The sequence below is a fragment of the Urocitellus parryii genome, chromosome 3, assembly GCF_045843805.1.
Source record: "Urocitellus parryii isolate mUroPar1 chromosome 3, mUroPar1.hap1, whole genome shotgun sequence".
Taxonomy (NCBI): Eukaryota; Metazoa; Chordata; class Mammalia; order Rodentia; family Sciuridae; genus Urocitellus; species Urocitellus parryii.
In genome coordinates, this window is record NC_135533.1 from 111,923,715 (window position 1) to 111,938,462 (window position 14,748).

Here is a 14,748-nt window from a genome sequence, read left to right on the forward strand (position 1 = left end):
CAGCCCTTTTTTATATTTTAATAGAAACAGGGTCTCACTGAGTTGCTTAGAGCCTCAGTACGATGCTGAGGCTGGGTTTGCACTCATGATCCTCTGGCCTCAGCCTCCCAAGTTTCTGGGATTATAGGCATGTGTGACCACACCGACTTTCTAAGGTTTTTTTGTTCTGTTTTGTTTTTTGGTAGTTGTAGATGGACAAAATGCCTTTATCTTTTTAAAAATATTTTTTAGATGTTGAGATGTTGATGGACCTTTATTATTTATTTATTTATTTATTTATTTAAATGTGGTGCTGAGAATCAAACCCAGTACCTCACACATGCTAGGCAAGCATTCTACCACTGAGCCAAAACCCAGCCCTTTTATTTGTTTATTTTTATGTGATGCTAAGGTTTGAACCCAGTACCTCGTGCATGCTAGGCAAGTGCTCTGCCACTGAGCTACAGCCCCAGCCCCTTTCTAAGGTTTTTTAATCCCTTTTCATCAAAATTTTAAAATAGCCTGGCAAAGTGGCATTTACTTATAATTCCAGTGACTCAGGAGGCTGAGGCAGGAGGATTGTAAGTTTGAGAGTAGCCTGAACAACTTAGTAAGACTGTGTTTAAAAAGGGCTGGAGTTGTAACTCAGTGGTAGAGCACCCTTGAATTCAATCCCTAGTACTGTTAAAAAAAAAAAAAAAAAACCCTTGTTGTTGCAGACATGGTGGTGCATATCTATGATCCAAGCTACTCAGGAGACTGAAACAGGAGGATTGCAGATTCAAAGCCAGCTCGGGAAATTTAGACACGCTCCCAAAATAAAATAAAAAAGGTTAGGTGTGTTGCTCAGTGGTAGAGCACTTGTGTAATAGCACATATGTGATGTTTGAGGACCCAGGTTTAAAACTTTTTGTCATGTACTTTATCTGTTTTCTTTTATTAGGGTTGATTCAATCTGGCTAAAAGACTGAAAAACTTAGCTGGGTGCAGTGGTGCATGCCTGTAAGACCAGCAGCTTAGGAGGCTGAGGCAGGAGGATAGCAAATTATAGCCAGCCTTAGGAATTTAGTGAGGCCCTAAGCAACTTGGCAAGCCCCTATCGCAATAAAAAAGGATTAGAGATGTGGCTCAATGGTTAAGCACCCCTGGGTTCAATTCCCAATACCCCCCAAAAAATGACTAAAAGATGGGGCTGGAGTTGTAGCTCAGTGGTAGCTTGCTAGCTTAGCATGTTTGACATGCTGGAAGACTGAAAGACCGAAAAACTTAAGTTTTCTGGCCAGTTCTCTGTGTGAGACAGAGAAAAGAGCAGAGGCCCAGGGGCAGCAGAGAGACTCTGAGGCAGAACAGGGAAGAGCCAGCAGTTACCACTGTCCTAATGTTAAGTTCCTAAAGGCATTCCTGTGACTCAGTAGCACGTTTTTCATGTCCTGATGAGTAGCTCCTGATGCTGTCCTTAGAAAGATGAAGGAGAACCCCTGTTGGTTCAAGAAAACAATGGCCTTGTTGTCCTTTGTGATAAAAATTACTACATTATCCCCGCACCATCTCTTCTTGCTTGTCGCATTTAATTACATGCTGTCTCCTAACCATCCTAGGTCGGTGGCAACAGTGAAACTGTCTTTCTCTGCTTATAGCATTGCGTCACCTTGTCTCTAGCACCTGTAATGTTATCTTTTTCTAGGATTATAAAGGAGGGCTTTTTCTGTGATTATCATGAGATTAAGTCAAAGCTCTATACTTTTTCTCTTTGGAATGGAAAGGGATGTGTTGTGCTTTGTGAAAATAATATTTATTGGGAAGGGAGTATGCTGGGAAATTGGATAACAGGTCCAAAATAGGAGGGATAACTTCTACAGCATAGTTCTACAGCATAGTAGAATGATAACTTACTATACGTTTTGAAGGACTAAAGAACTAGAAGAGAGGAGCTTGAGGGTTCCCAACACAAAGAAATGATAAACATTTCAGGAGATAGAAATGCTAAGTACCCTGATTTGATCATTACACATTGTATGTATATATCAAATTATCATACTGAACACCATAAATACATGCAGTTTATATAAATAAAAATGTAGGTCTGGGATGTAGCTCAGTGTTAGAATGATTGCCTGACATGAGTGAGGCCTTGGGTGCTCACAAAAACACAAAAAACAACCAGAAAACCTAACTTCACATGTAAACAAAATTAATTATTACTATAATTATTGCTAGCGTGCGCAGGTTTGCTCCTCCAGGGTAAGGCCCTGGCCACCATACAATTCTTGAAGTGAAGAGGTTGGGTTTTTTTGTTTTGTTTTGGTTTTTTTAGGGTTTGAACTCAGGGACACTCAGCCACTGAGCCACATCCCCGGCCCTATTTTGTATTTTATTCAAAGATAGAGTTGCTTAGCACCTCGCTTTTGCTGAGATTAGCTTTGAACTTGGGCTCCTCCTGCCTCAGCCTCCTGAGCCACTAGGATTACAGATATGCACCACTGTGCCTGGTGAAGGGGTAGGTTTTATAAAAGACTTGGTGATGGGCTGGGGATGTTGCTCAAGCGGTAGCGTGCTCGCCTGGCATGCATGCGGCCCAGGTTCGATCCTCAGCACCACATACAAACAAAGATGTTGTGTCCGCCGAAAACTAAAAAATAAATATTAAAAAAAAAAAAGACTTGGTGATTAAAAATACTATTCTTAGCCAGGTGTGGTGGTATACTCCTGTAATCCTAGTAGCCTAGAAGGCTGAGGCAGGAGGATCATAGATTTGAAGCCAGCCTCACCTACTTTGCAAGACTTTAAGCAACCTAGTGAGACCCTGTCTCAAAAAAAAAAAAAGTTTAAAGAGCTGGGGATGTGGCTCAGTGGTTAAGCGCCCTTGGATTTAACCCCTGGTACCCCCACAAAATATCTATATAAATTATTACTCCTTTTTATCAGACTGTGCAAACCCTGCTCCAGCACTTACCAGTAGTGTAAGCTTGGAGAAGCCATGTATTTCAAAACGGAAATAATATTTCTCCTTACCTCCTATGGTTGTCACGCACATAAAAGGTTTGGCCCGTAGAAAGCACTCACCTTCGGATGCACAGGTCTACCTCAAGGCAAGATTCTGGCTGGCATTCTCACTGTGGCCTCTTCTCCCTTTTGCAGGGACTTGCTATCTCCTGACTCCGTCCTGAGCTGTTTGTATCCTGGAGATCATGGAAAGAAAACTCCGAATCCAGCCAATCAGTATCAGTTTGATAAAGTTGGGTGAGTCTGCTGTGTCTTATTCTCTCCCAACCTCTATGCTTTTGAGTATCTCTGGTGGCTCAAGCCCAAGGTGGAGATTTGTTAGGGCCAGTGGCCACCCAGGGGACAAGACAGATCCCAGGACAGGAGGCAGCACTTTTCTTGCTTTCAAGGCAAAGGAATGTCATAGAAAAGTTGAAAAGTATGTTATGATAAGAGCAGGGGTTGTAGCTTCCCATGATTGCTTAATATGCACAAGGCCCTCAGTTCAGTACCTGGCACCACAAAAACAAAAACTGAAAGAACACATATATAGCCAGGTTTGGTGGTTTACACCTGTAATCACAGCAACTTGGGAGGCTGAGGCAGGAGCATCACAAATTCAATGCCAGTCTCAGCAATGTAGTGAGGCCTTAAGCAACTGAATGAGATCCTATCTCAAAATAAAAAAGGTGGGGCGGGGGTGGGCAACTGGGGTTGTAGCTCAGTGATAAGAATGCGTACCTCACATGTGTGAAGCACTGGGTTCCATCCTCAGCACCACATAAAAACAAAATAAAGGTATTATGTCCATCTACAACTAAAAAAAAAAAAATAGTTAAAAAAAAAAGCAAACAAAAAACAAGAGAGGGGGCTGGGGCTGTAGCTCAGTGGTAGAGTGCTTGCCTCACATGCGTGAGGCCCTGGGTTCGATCCTCAGCACCACATAAAAATAAATAAGTAAAGATATTGTGTCCTGGGGGATGTGGCTCAAGCGGTAGGTAGCGCGCTCGCCTGGCATGCGTGCGGCCCGGGTTCGATCCTCAGCACCACATACAAACAAAGATGTTGTGACCGCCGAGAACTTAAATAAATAAATAAATAAATAAGTCCCCCCCCCTCCCCCTCCTCTCTCTATAAAAAAAAAAAAAAGATATTGTGTCCTTCTACAACTAAAAAAAAATCAAAAAAGGACTGAAGATGTGGCTGAATGGTTAAGAACCACTAGGTTTAATCCCCAGTACAATTTTTTTAAAAACCTAGCAACAACAACAACAAAAAAAAAACATATTAAAAATATGTAGCATTTTTGTTTTGTTTTGGTTTTTCAGTGTGCTGGAGGATCACACTCAAGTCCTTACACATGCTAACAAGTATTCTGCCACTGAGCCATATCCCTAGCCCATATGAAACATTTTCTTTTTTTTCATGGTGCTGGGGATTGAACCCAGGACCTTGCACATGCTAGGTAAGCATTCTACCACTGAGCCAAATCCCCAGCCCCAGCATTTTATAAATTGGTAGGCCAATGAAGAGATCAGTGCACCCTTTGCCGTTTTGGTTTTTATTTGCTTTTGACTTGGGGCTGCGGGGGGAAAGAAGAAAGCAATTATGGGAGAGATGAAATTCCCAGTAAGGAACTGATGAAGTGAAGTGGCTTTGTGGGCTGCCTGTTTGTGAACATGGTTCAGTCTGTGAACCCTCCTGTCTATAGGACATGGGAGGATGGGAGAAGGCTGTATCCAGGGACTATAGCAGACATTATTTAAATAATTTTTTTTTTTTTTTTTTTTTTTTTAGAGAGAGAGAGAAAGAAAGAGAGATTGATTTAATATTTATTTTTTTTTTAGTTTTTGGCGGACACTTTTTTTTTTTTTTTTTTTTTAGAGAGAGAGAGAGAGTAAAATCTTATTGTGTGTTCTTTTCTGTAGCATCCTGACTTTGAGAGACTATGTACTTGATTTGGGTCACCCCTATTTGTGGGTACAGAAGCTGGGTGGCCTCCACTTCCCCAAAGAGCAGCCCCAGGTATGTACACTAACCCTGTCTCTTTGGACAAAGGGCTCTATGTCTCCTCTCCTGTATAGATTCCAGAAAGTCTTCTGGTGGCCTTTGTGGGCTTATTTTAGCAGAATGTCTTTATTTGGGACTGTGATCTGTTCTCTGTCCATCCACTCAGTACACTCAAATGTCTGGGGCTATGAGTATTAATGTGCCTTTTGCCTTCTCTGTAAGCCTAGTGGCTTTCTAGACCAAGGTAACTTGGATTCTTCCTCTGGGTGTAACATGGCTTCAGGTTCTGCCACCCTCAGTTTTGTGTGCAAGGATGCCAAAAATGAGGTATGAACAAAATCCCAGAGGACCAGGCACCTTAGCAGAAGCCTGCTTTTTCTCAGGAGCTGGCCACAGTCTCTTGAGAACCCAGCAACTTATGTTGTTCCTTCGAGGACTTAATGTGTGGCCATTCATAGTGGGTAAACCCTGCCATTCCTAAGTGGCATGCACCTTAGGGCATGGATGATTCAGGCTGTGCAGGCTGGCAAATCCCTTGAGGAAGTGGGGGAGCTGTCAGGTATGTGCCTCTCATTGTCATTCACAGCACACGGTGATCGCTGACCACTCACTGAGTGCCAGCCACATGGAAACCACGATGAAACTGCTGAAGACCAGGGTACAGTCCCGTTTGGCCCTCCACAAACAGTTTGCATCCCTGGGTAAGTCACTGTTGGGACTGGGATTTAACAGCCACTCAGACAACACAGGACAAAAATGATAAGCTTTTCCTAATTCTAATCAAAGAGACATGGATTTATGGCTTTACTGAGCAGGGATGTTGTCAGGGCCTTTGGGGAGAGCTGCAGACCCTTCTAGGCAGAGTTCTGAGCTCCCTGCAGAATCATGAGGGCTGTCCTGCCTTCTCAGAAGAGGCCCCAAACCTTTGGGTGTCACAAGTTCATGGGCTGATCAGGGCAGCTCATCCTAGATCCATTCATCACAGATGATGATATGATCTGACAAGTATTTAATGAGAATCTGGTTCATGCCAGGTGCCAAGCATAATGAAGGGGAAAGAACAGTAGAGCCCCTGCCTTCATGGCGCTCACATGCAGCTCATTTGAATACCATTGTACTGTGGATCTACACTCTCATCTCTTTTTCAAGACCTACTGATCTGATACTCCCTAGGGTAGTATGAGTCCTTGTGTTTTCTCCTAGGCTCTTAGGTGATTCTGATGAACTTCTGACCTAGGTAGTAGCCATCTGGGGCTTTTAATTTATTCATTTGGTAAATACTTAACTGGTTTACAGAGTGTACAGCACTTGCAGGGTGGGAGTCAGATCTTTCTGAGTCACTGTCAGGAAAAGCATTGTTTTTCCATAACCCATTAAGAGATCCCACCTCCCAGGCTATTTCACTGGTTCCACATGGACCCTGTTCCCTGCAGGGCAGCATTGCCTGTCCATTAGGCCTTGCTCCCTATCAGCATTGCTGAATTTGTTTTGTCCCAAGGTTGAATGATTGTCATCCAGGACAGCATTTACTGTGTTGGCATATTTGCTTATTGAATTGCCAGCAGGAATTTACCCTGGAGCAGTTCTCCAGCTCTTCTCCCTTAGAGGAACTGACACAGAACACTTCACTGGCTTCCTCTATCAAGGTCAGCTGTGAAAACGGCAGCCCTCTCAGCTATTTGATCTAATTAACAGTCATTGCTGCAGAGTCCCAGAAACTAGTTCTGGCCTCAGGGTTTGTTTTGCTGGCCAACATTTGCATTAAGGATAAAGCACTGTGAATGCTGGTGCTGGGTCTGTGCATATGCACATAGTTCTGCGTGAAGGTCAGGTTGGTATGCCTGTGTCTCTTGAGTGCCAGGTGTACCTGGACAGATAGAGGGCCACCATAGTCCTCCAGAGAGCCCTGGACAGATGCTAGCTATGGTACATGATTTCCACACATGACATCACCTGTCTTGCTATCATTTAGAACATGGCATTGTGCCAGTTACCAGCGATTGCCAGTATCTCTTCCCTGCCAAGGTTGTGTCTCGCCTGGTGAAGTGGGTGACAATTGCTCATGAGGATTACATGGTAAGTGGAGGAGTGACAGGTCACAAATACTGATCATGTCACCTTTTAGCTCCTGCCCATTCTAGAAGTGCAAGGGGCTTAACTAGAGAAGACAACAACTGAATCTTTGTCCATGGTGCTTATTCTAGGATCTGCATTTTACCAAAGACATTGTAGAGGCAGGACTGGCTGGGGACACCAATCTCTACTATATGGCGCTTGTTGAAAGGGGCACAGGTAGGTGATTTCTCTGCTCTTGACAATGGTTCTAGATAAGGGGAGCCACCAAGAATCAAACATGCCTGGGGGTGGCCTAAAGGAAGCAAAAGATCCTGGAATCCTGCCAGCAGAGACTTAGCAAATAGTGATTGTGAGAGCTTCTCTCAGCAAGCACTTGTTCTGAAATGCATTCACGTCTACCCTTTATCTCATTTAATCCTCACGATAGTCTTGGGGATGATAGGATCTTTCCCATTTTATAGATCACCTGGGATGACCTCAAAGCCTGAGCCCTCCACTCTTTGCTTAACCACTGTCAAGCATCAGACCCCCATCCTCTCCTCAGAAGGGCAGAGGTGTCACTCTCAGGTTATAAAGAGCAGGTCCAGGCTGGGATTGTGGCTCAGCGGTAGAGCGCTCACCTAGCACACGTGGGGCCCTGGGTTCGATCCTCAGCACCACGTAAAAATAAATAAATAATACAAAGGTATTATGTCTGACTACAACAACAAAAAAATATTAAAAAAAAAAAAAAAAAAGCAAGTCCTAGGGGCTGGGGTTGTGACATAGCAGTAGAGTGCTTGCCTAGCGTGTGCAAGGCTCTGGGTTCAGTCTTCAGCACCACATAAAAATAAAATAAATAAACTAAAGGTATTGTGTCCAGCTACAACTTAAAAAAAAAAATTAAAAATAAATAAAAAAGAGCAGGGCCCTGGATCCCCTTCCTTTTCTCCACTCCTGTATTCCTCTTGGAGGCATCAAAAGCTGTGATTCCTCACACCTCTTCCAGCATCTGGCTCTGAGGCTTCCTGCTGGAGCTACTCAGATCCTGTGCTCAAGGAATTTGTCTCACCCCAGCCTCAGCAAGCCTGGCCCTATTCACAAGAACTCACTTCCTAGGTTTGCTGCTATAATCACCAAGCTATAGAAGTTGTTTTTAGTTCTGTATTAGTCCATTTGGGGACTCTGTGACAAAATTCCTAAGGCTGGATACTTTATAAAGAAAAGAGATTTTTTTAGCTCACATTTTTGTAGGCTGAGATTCCAAGATTAGGTGGCCCATCTGTTTGATCTCTGGTAAGGACTTAATATTATCAATGGTATCACAAGGACAGGAGCATTTGTGGAAGAGAGCTCATGGTGAAACAGGAAGCCAGAGAGATGGATGGACCAGGCTTGCTCTTTTTATAGCAACTTATATGAGAACTAACCAGAATCCCACCAGAACTATGTTAATCCCTTCTGAGGGCAGTGTCTAACTCCAAGACCTAATCATCTCCCATTAGGCCTGCCTCTCAAAAGTTCTACCCCATCTCAACACTGCCACACAGGGAACCAACCTTCTAGCACATAAACCTTCAGGGGACACACTCAAACCATATGCAAATCACAGCAAGTTCTAAGACAGTGCCCATGGGTAGAGAGGATAAATGTCATCCCGTTGAAAAAGACAAAGGCTGTCACCAGAGGAAAAATGAATATAGTTAGAAATACAGATATTTTGTTTAAAAATTATGGGTGCAACTCTGACATCAGGCAGTTCTGGTTCAACTCAGCATTACTGCTTTGCAGCTCTTTGGTGGTGAGGTAGTTTCTGTCAGCCCCAGTTGCCACATAATAAACTGTATATCAGGATTATTGTACCCATCTCACAGAATCATAGTTAGGATGGAATAAAATGTGTTTAGTAGTGCCTGGAATACAGTAAGGACTCAACAAATGTTGGCTGTTTAAAAGAATTTCAGGGCTAGGGGCATAGCTCTGTGATAGAGTGCTTACCTAGCATAAGCCCTGAGTTCAGTCCCAGAACTGGAGAAAGGACAAGAGAAAAGAAAGAAAGAATTTTATATAACAAAATATAAAAAACAAAAGAAAGAGAATAGACAAAATGTTTTATATAACTGCTGGTATTATATAACAATATTATTATTTTTTATTTTTTTAATTGTAGTTAGACCTTTATTTTATTTTTATTTATATGTGTGCTGAGGATCAAACCCAGGGCTTCCCACGTGTTAGGTGAGCGCTCTACCACTGAGCCACAATCCCAGCCCCTATAACAATATTGTTGAAAAGAAAAAAACAATAGAATAAGTTTCATATGAAAAATCCTCAACAACTTAGGTGAGATCCTGTCTCAAAATAAAAAGGGCTAGGGGGCCTGGCATGGTGATGCACACTTGTAATCCCAGCCACTTGGAAGGCTGACAGGACCATCAAAAACTTGAGGCCAGCCTCAGCAATTTAGACCCTCAGTAAGGCCCTAAGCAATTTAGACCCTGTCTCCAAAGAAAAAATAAAAAGGGCTGGGGATGAAGCTCAGTGGTAAAATGGTACTGGGTTCAATTCACAAAACAAAACACCACACCACACCTTAACCTGGCATATGAAGAAATAACAATAAACATTCTCTCAGAATGGCAAATTGAGCCTGTGGGTAAACCCAAGGTAGGCCAGATGCTGGAGGGTTCATAGCTCTGTGGCACACCAAGTAGAACAAAGTCCTTGAAGGGACCAGAGTTACCAGACCTCACATTCTGCAATTCCACTTAGGAGATTCTAGAACAATTAGTGCCAGAGTGTACTCTGCAGCACTTGGATTAATAGGAGACATCTGAGCTGGCCTTGGGTACTGTGGGAAGGCTGCCATACTGGGAAACTGGGTGGTAGAACTAATTTTTCCTCTCCTCTCTTCCCAGCCAAACTCCAGGCTGCTGTGGTGTTGAACCCTGGCTACTCTTCCATCCCACCCATTTTCCAGCTCTGTCTGAACTGGAAAGGGGAGAAAACCAACAGCAATGATGACAACATTCGGGTGAGGCCCATGGGGTGAGGGTAGGAGGTGAGGGGTGACAGGAGGAACAAGAAAAGCCTTGTGGAGAGGTGGGCAGTCACAACCTGTCTCAGCTGAGGTCATGGGCACTAAGTATGCCAAAGCCTATAATAAGAGAAGGCTTAGGCTCATCTCACTTGCTCACCTACCTTGGTGCTCATGGGTTTCCCCTTTTATAAAATAGGAATGCTTGCCTTAAAAGTTTGTTGTTTTGGACTTCTGTGAAGACATGAGTAAACTCAGAAGCATTACAGAAGCTCTGGAATGAGAAACTGATGAAATCACTTTGTTTAATTAGGGTTACACCTGCTGATATGACTTGGTAGTACCCTTATTGCTATAAAGGATGTCTTTAATACTAGTACCTTCTGACTTGGCTATTGTCTCAAGATTCTTTCTCTCCATACATGTGTTCCTGGCTGTGGGTATTTGAGGCAGGGAAAGTCATGGGTCAGGATCAGGAAAACCTTATTGTATAGAGGACAAGGAGGCCTCAGTAGGAGGCAGTCTGGCTTTATCTGCAGGCGTAGCTCATGTTGAGGCACAGCCACAGTTCCTGTGGCACCCTCACACTCACCCTGGGACAAAAGGCTGGCCAATGCAGTGAGCCACCCTCAGGAAGGTAGTGCTAAGGTGCTGGCTTTCCCACCCACACAGGCCATGGAGAGCGAGGTCAATGTGTGCTACAAGGAGCTGTGCGGTCCCCGGCCCAGCCACCAGCTCTTAACCAACCAACTGCAGCGGCTGTGCGTGCTGTTGGATGTCTACCTGGAGACAGAGAGTCACGATGACAGTGTGGAGGGGCCCAAGGAATTTCCTCAGGAGAAGATGTGTTTGCGGCTTTTCAGGTGAGGGAGGGCCCAGGCCTCAACCTTCTGGTGACCTCTTGAAGGGAGATGGAGCAGAGATCAGAGTCTTGAAGGAGACCAATTCTCTCAGGGCCAGACATAGAGGGTATGTGCTTTTTGAGGTGCGTTTACCTCTGTTCAGAGCAGAAATTAAAATCCTACTGCCAGATTTCCTGGAGGAGAGCTATGCCCTCCTTCCTGAGTCCTGCAGCCTGATTCACCTGTTCTCCATGAACAGCCAACCAAGGAAACAGTGCCAGGCCACAAACCGAGAGGATGTGGCTGAACTTCCAGAACTTTCTAAGGAAAAACAGTAGGGTCTGTTTGCTTTTAACTATCTGAATAAGTATTTTAAGAAATGTGCACATCATAGTCCCCGGGTAGTCTTCTAGAGTGCTCCCTGTCTGGAGATTCTGGTTGTGCATAGTCAGCAGCACAGAGGAACCAGCTCCCAAGTGAGACAGATGAGTGCAGAAACCACAGAAGAGTCATTGCAACTACTCAGCCCTGAGCCTCTTTCCCTACGGCTGAAGTGGTAAAAGCATATCTTTCTAGCTCATTGTGAATCCAAGATGATTCATGTGGTTTCCAGGTAGTTCCTGGCATAAGACAGCTCCTCAGAATATGCCAGCAGATCCTAGTACCTTACCTTGATGTTTAGTATCTGGGCTCACGTCAGTTCTGGCTGTTTTTCCTTTCTCTTTGGCATTAGTTTTCTTTTCATCCATTAATTCCTGTTTTTATACATTTTAAAACTGAAGTTACTGCTCAGGCCTCCTTTCCAAGTGGAGTTCGAGCTAACTCTTTCTAGTTGGGCCACCCTTCTTGTCCCTGTCAGTTTGAATGGTGCTATACCTTGCCCTCACCTTGTTCTCAGATGCAGTTCCATCCCCAGGAAGCAGTCCCAGCACCTCCACTGGGTTGGTTTATTGTGTTAACTAATAATAAACTCCCATGTGGCTGCAGGGAGGCAAAGCTGGTGACTCTTGTAGAATCTTCTAGGATCTGCTATCCCTTGTGGGTCAGTGTGAGACCTCAGCTCTTCCTACCCTCCCAGCTCACTGTAGCACATTTCCAGGGTAGGAGCCCCCATATGCCCTGTGCTTATTTCCTCTTCTCAGATCTCTCCCAAAAGACCCATTTCCTGAAGTGTTAACTCCTCTGTCTACACTGTGGAAAGGTGCTGCTTTGATGACTCAGATCTAATTAACTCCATGACTGGCAGATGGGAGATGTGAAGCTTTTGGCCCAGAGTCCAGATGATCACTGGGATTGGGACTGAACCAAGGGACCAAGTTCAGAGTGCTGGTGTGAGCAGCAGGAGACCTAAGATGCAACTTAGCCCGTGGCCAGGGACTGCCAGGCTAAGGCTTCTCCATCAGCACTGTACCTAAACCTGGTGACTCTGTGCTCTTATAGTGTTGGAAGACAAGTGATGTCATAGATGTGAGCCAGGACTCCAGTGCCAGAAAGAGGCTCTGCAAAGTTCAAATTCCAGCTTCTGACTGTGTGATTAGGCTAAGCTTATGTTTAACCCCTCTGAGCTTTAGTTTCTTCATCTGTAACAGCACCTGCCTCAGGTGTTACTGGGAGGATGAAATTAAATGAGATGGAGTGTGTCAAGTGCCAAGCACTGCAAGCTGAGTACACCCTCAGCCACTGGTGGTGGAATAAAAATCTTTCTCCCCTCTTTATAATCCCTGCCACACATTCGTACATGCACATGCACACAAACAAGACGCAGGACATCACTTTGGTTACCATTGAATTTCAATCATAGACAGACAGAAATGGGGAAGGAGTCTTTTATTGCTGGGCATCCACTGCTTGTGGAGTTGTAAGGAAGAGGCCCCATGTGAAGTTTTGTTAGGGCACCCAGAATTACAGCTGAAGCACCTACATTTCACAGGATCAAGGCTTTGGATTCAGGTCCTGCCCTGCCCAGCCATGACTCTCAGCCTTCCTGGGGCAAACAGGCTTGGCATCAGACCTGTTATCAAATTTTGGCTCTGTTTCTTCCTGGCCATACAGTGTTAGCAGATAATTTAACCCCCCCGAACCTGTTTCTTCATCTGTAAAATTTGTACAATGATAGAAGTGGCACCTAAGAGGTAGTAAGTATAAACCCATAGCTCTTGGCAGATAGTGCAGATCTTTTTTTGGTACCAGGGATTGAACTCAGGGGCACTCAACTGCTGAGCCACATCCCCTGCCCTGTTTTGTATTTTATTTAGAGACAGGATCTTACTGAGTTGCTTAGGGCCTCATTTTTGCTGAGGCTGGCTTTGAACTCATGATCTTCCTGCCTCAGACTCTTGCTTGCATGGGAATCTCCCTACAAGGAATATTTAATTTTTTTCTTTACATGATGTAAATTATAGAAACAAAGCATGTTTGTTATTTTATATATATATATATACACACACACACACACAATACACACATATAAACAATAATAATTGGGTTGGGGATGTGGCTCAAGCGGTAGCGCGCTCGCCTGGCATGCGTGTGGCCCAGGTTCGATCCTCAGCACCACATACAAAGATGTTGTGTCCACCGAAAACTCAAAAATAAATATTAAAAAAAAATTCTCTCTCTCTCTCTCTCTCTAAAAACAAAACAAAACAAAAAAAAACAATAATAATCTAAAAAGTGAGGGTGCCCAATCCCTGTCCCCTCAGTGCCCATCTTCTTGAGGGCCCTTCCAGGTTTTGTTTACACATTTGCAAGCACATAGGGACTTTTTACAAAAATAGTGTCACACCTTATTGTATTACAGTCTGTTTTTCTCACAATGTCCTGTGTCATATATCTCTGTCCCCCTTTCTTTTTTTCTAACAGCTACATGATATTCCCTCTGTGAGTGAACTGTAACTTATCAGTCTGGGAGGCATGGTATTAACTGCTTTTCCTTCTCCTGTTTCTCTAGGGGTCCAAGCAGGATGAAGCCGTTTAAATATAACCATCCTCAAGGATTCTTCAGCCATCGCTGACCTGCTACTCTGCCTGTTGCTGCCCAGAGTATTAGGCCTCTGCTTTCTGCTTTGGCCACATGTAGCTCTTGATAGTTTCTGGAGATACAAGGTTATTAAAGTGTCACCTGACCAAACAGCCTTTGTTTGTGCCTCCTTGAGGAGCTGGTTTTATGATTTGAGGGCAGCTGGGAGCCATGATACAGTGTGAAAGAGCGTTTTAAAAGGTGGCCAAGAAAAGCAAACAAGAGATTCTGATTCTGTAAAGAGATGCCATCTTCTAGTACGAACATACCTTTTTTGCAGGGAGCGGGGTCCCAAGGATTGAACTCAGGGGCACTCAACCAATGAGCCACATCCCCAGCCCTATTTTGTATTTTATTTAGAGACAGGGTCTCACTGAGTTGCTTAAGGCCTCACCATTGCTGAGGCTGTCATTGAACTTGCAATCCTCTTGTCTCAGCTGCCTGAGCTGCTGGGATTATAGGCATGTGTCACTGCACCTGGCTTGGGGCAGAGCGTTTCTTATCTTCATATTTATTTTCCTAGGTCTCAGCTGTTAGGTGGAGAAGCCAAAGTCAGAGCCAACAAGCACAAGCTCCTGTTCCTCCTGCTCCAGCTCTTCACTACTACTTTCATTATCCATGATGGCTGGATTCTCTCTGATGGGTACTTTAAATATTTGACAGTGCAGGGGCTGGGATTATGGTTCAGTGGTAGAGCACTCGCCTAGACAGCCCGGACCTGGGTTCGATCCTCAGCACCACATAAAAATAAAGGCATTGTGTTGTGTCCATCTACACCTAAAAAATAAATAATAAAAATAAAATAAAATAAATATTTGATAGTG

The 14,748-nt window shown here is 44.1% G+C and overlaps 1 protein-coding gene across 5 annotated transcripts in view; it reads left to right on the plus strand.

Annotated features, from left to right (window-relative positions):
• The window catches only part of Thoc5 (THO complex subunit 5), a 38,191-nt gene extending 24,166 nt beyond the window's left edge, over positions 1 to 14,025 (plus strand). For all 5 annotated transcript variants that reach the window (XM_026413339.2, XM_026413337.2, XM_026413340.2 and 2 more), the window contains exons 14-21: positions 3,118 to 3,219; positions 4,890 to 4,986; positions 5,558 to 5,672; positions 6,944 to 7,047; positions 7,176 to 7,263; positions 9,945 to 10,060; positions 10,736 to 10,926; positions 13,856 to 14,025. In XM_026413339.2, coding sequence (XP_026269124.2) covers positions 3,118 to 3,219; positions 4,890 to 4,986; positions 5,558 to 5,672; positions 6,944 to 7,047; positions 7,176 to 7,263; positions 9,945 to 10,060; positions 10,736 to 10,926; positions 13,856 to 13,919 — 877 coding nt within the window. In that variant the 3' untranslated portion in view covers positions 13,920 to 14,025. The remainder of the gene's footprint in view (positions 1 to 3,117; positions 3,220 to 4,889; positions 4,987 to 5,557; positions 5,673 to 6,943; positions 7,048 to 7,175; positions 7,264 to 9,944; positions 10,061 to 10,735; positions 10,927 to 13,855) is intronic.
• The last annotated feature ends 723 nt before the right edge of the window (positions 14,026 to 14,748 follow it).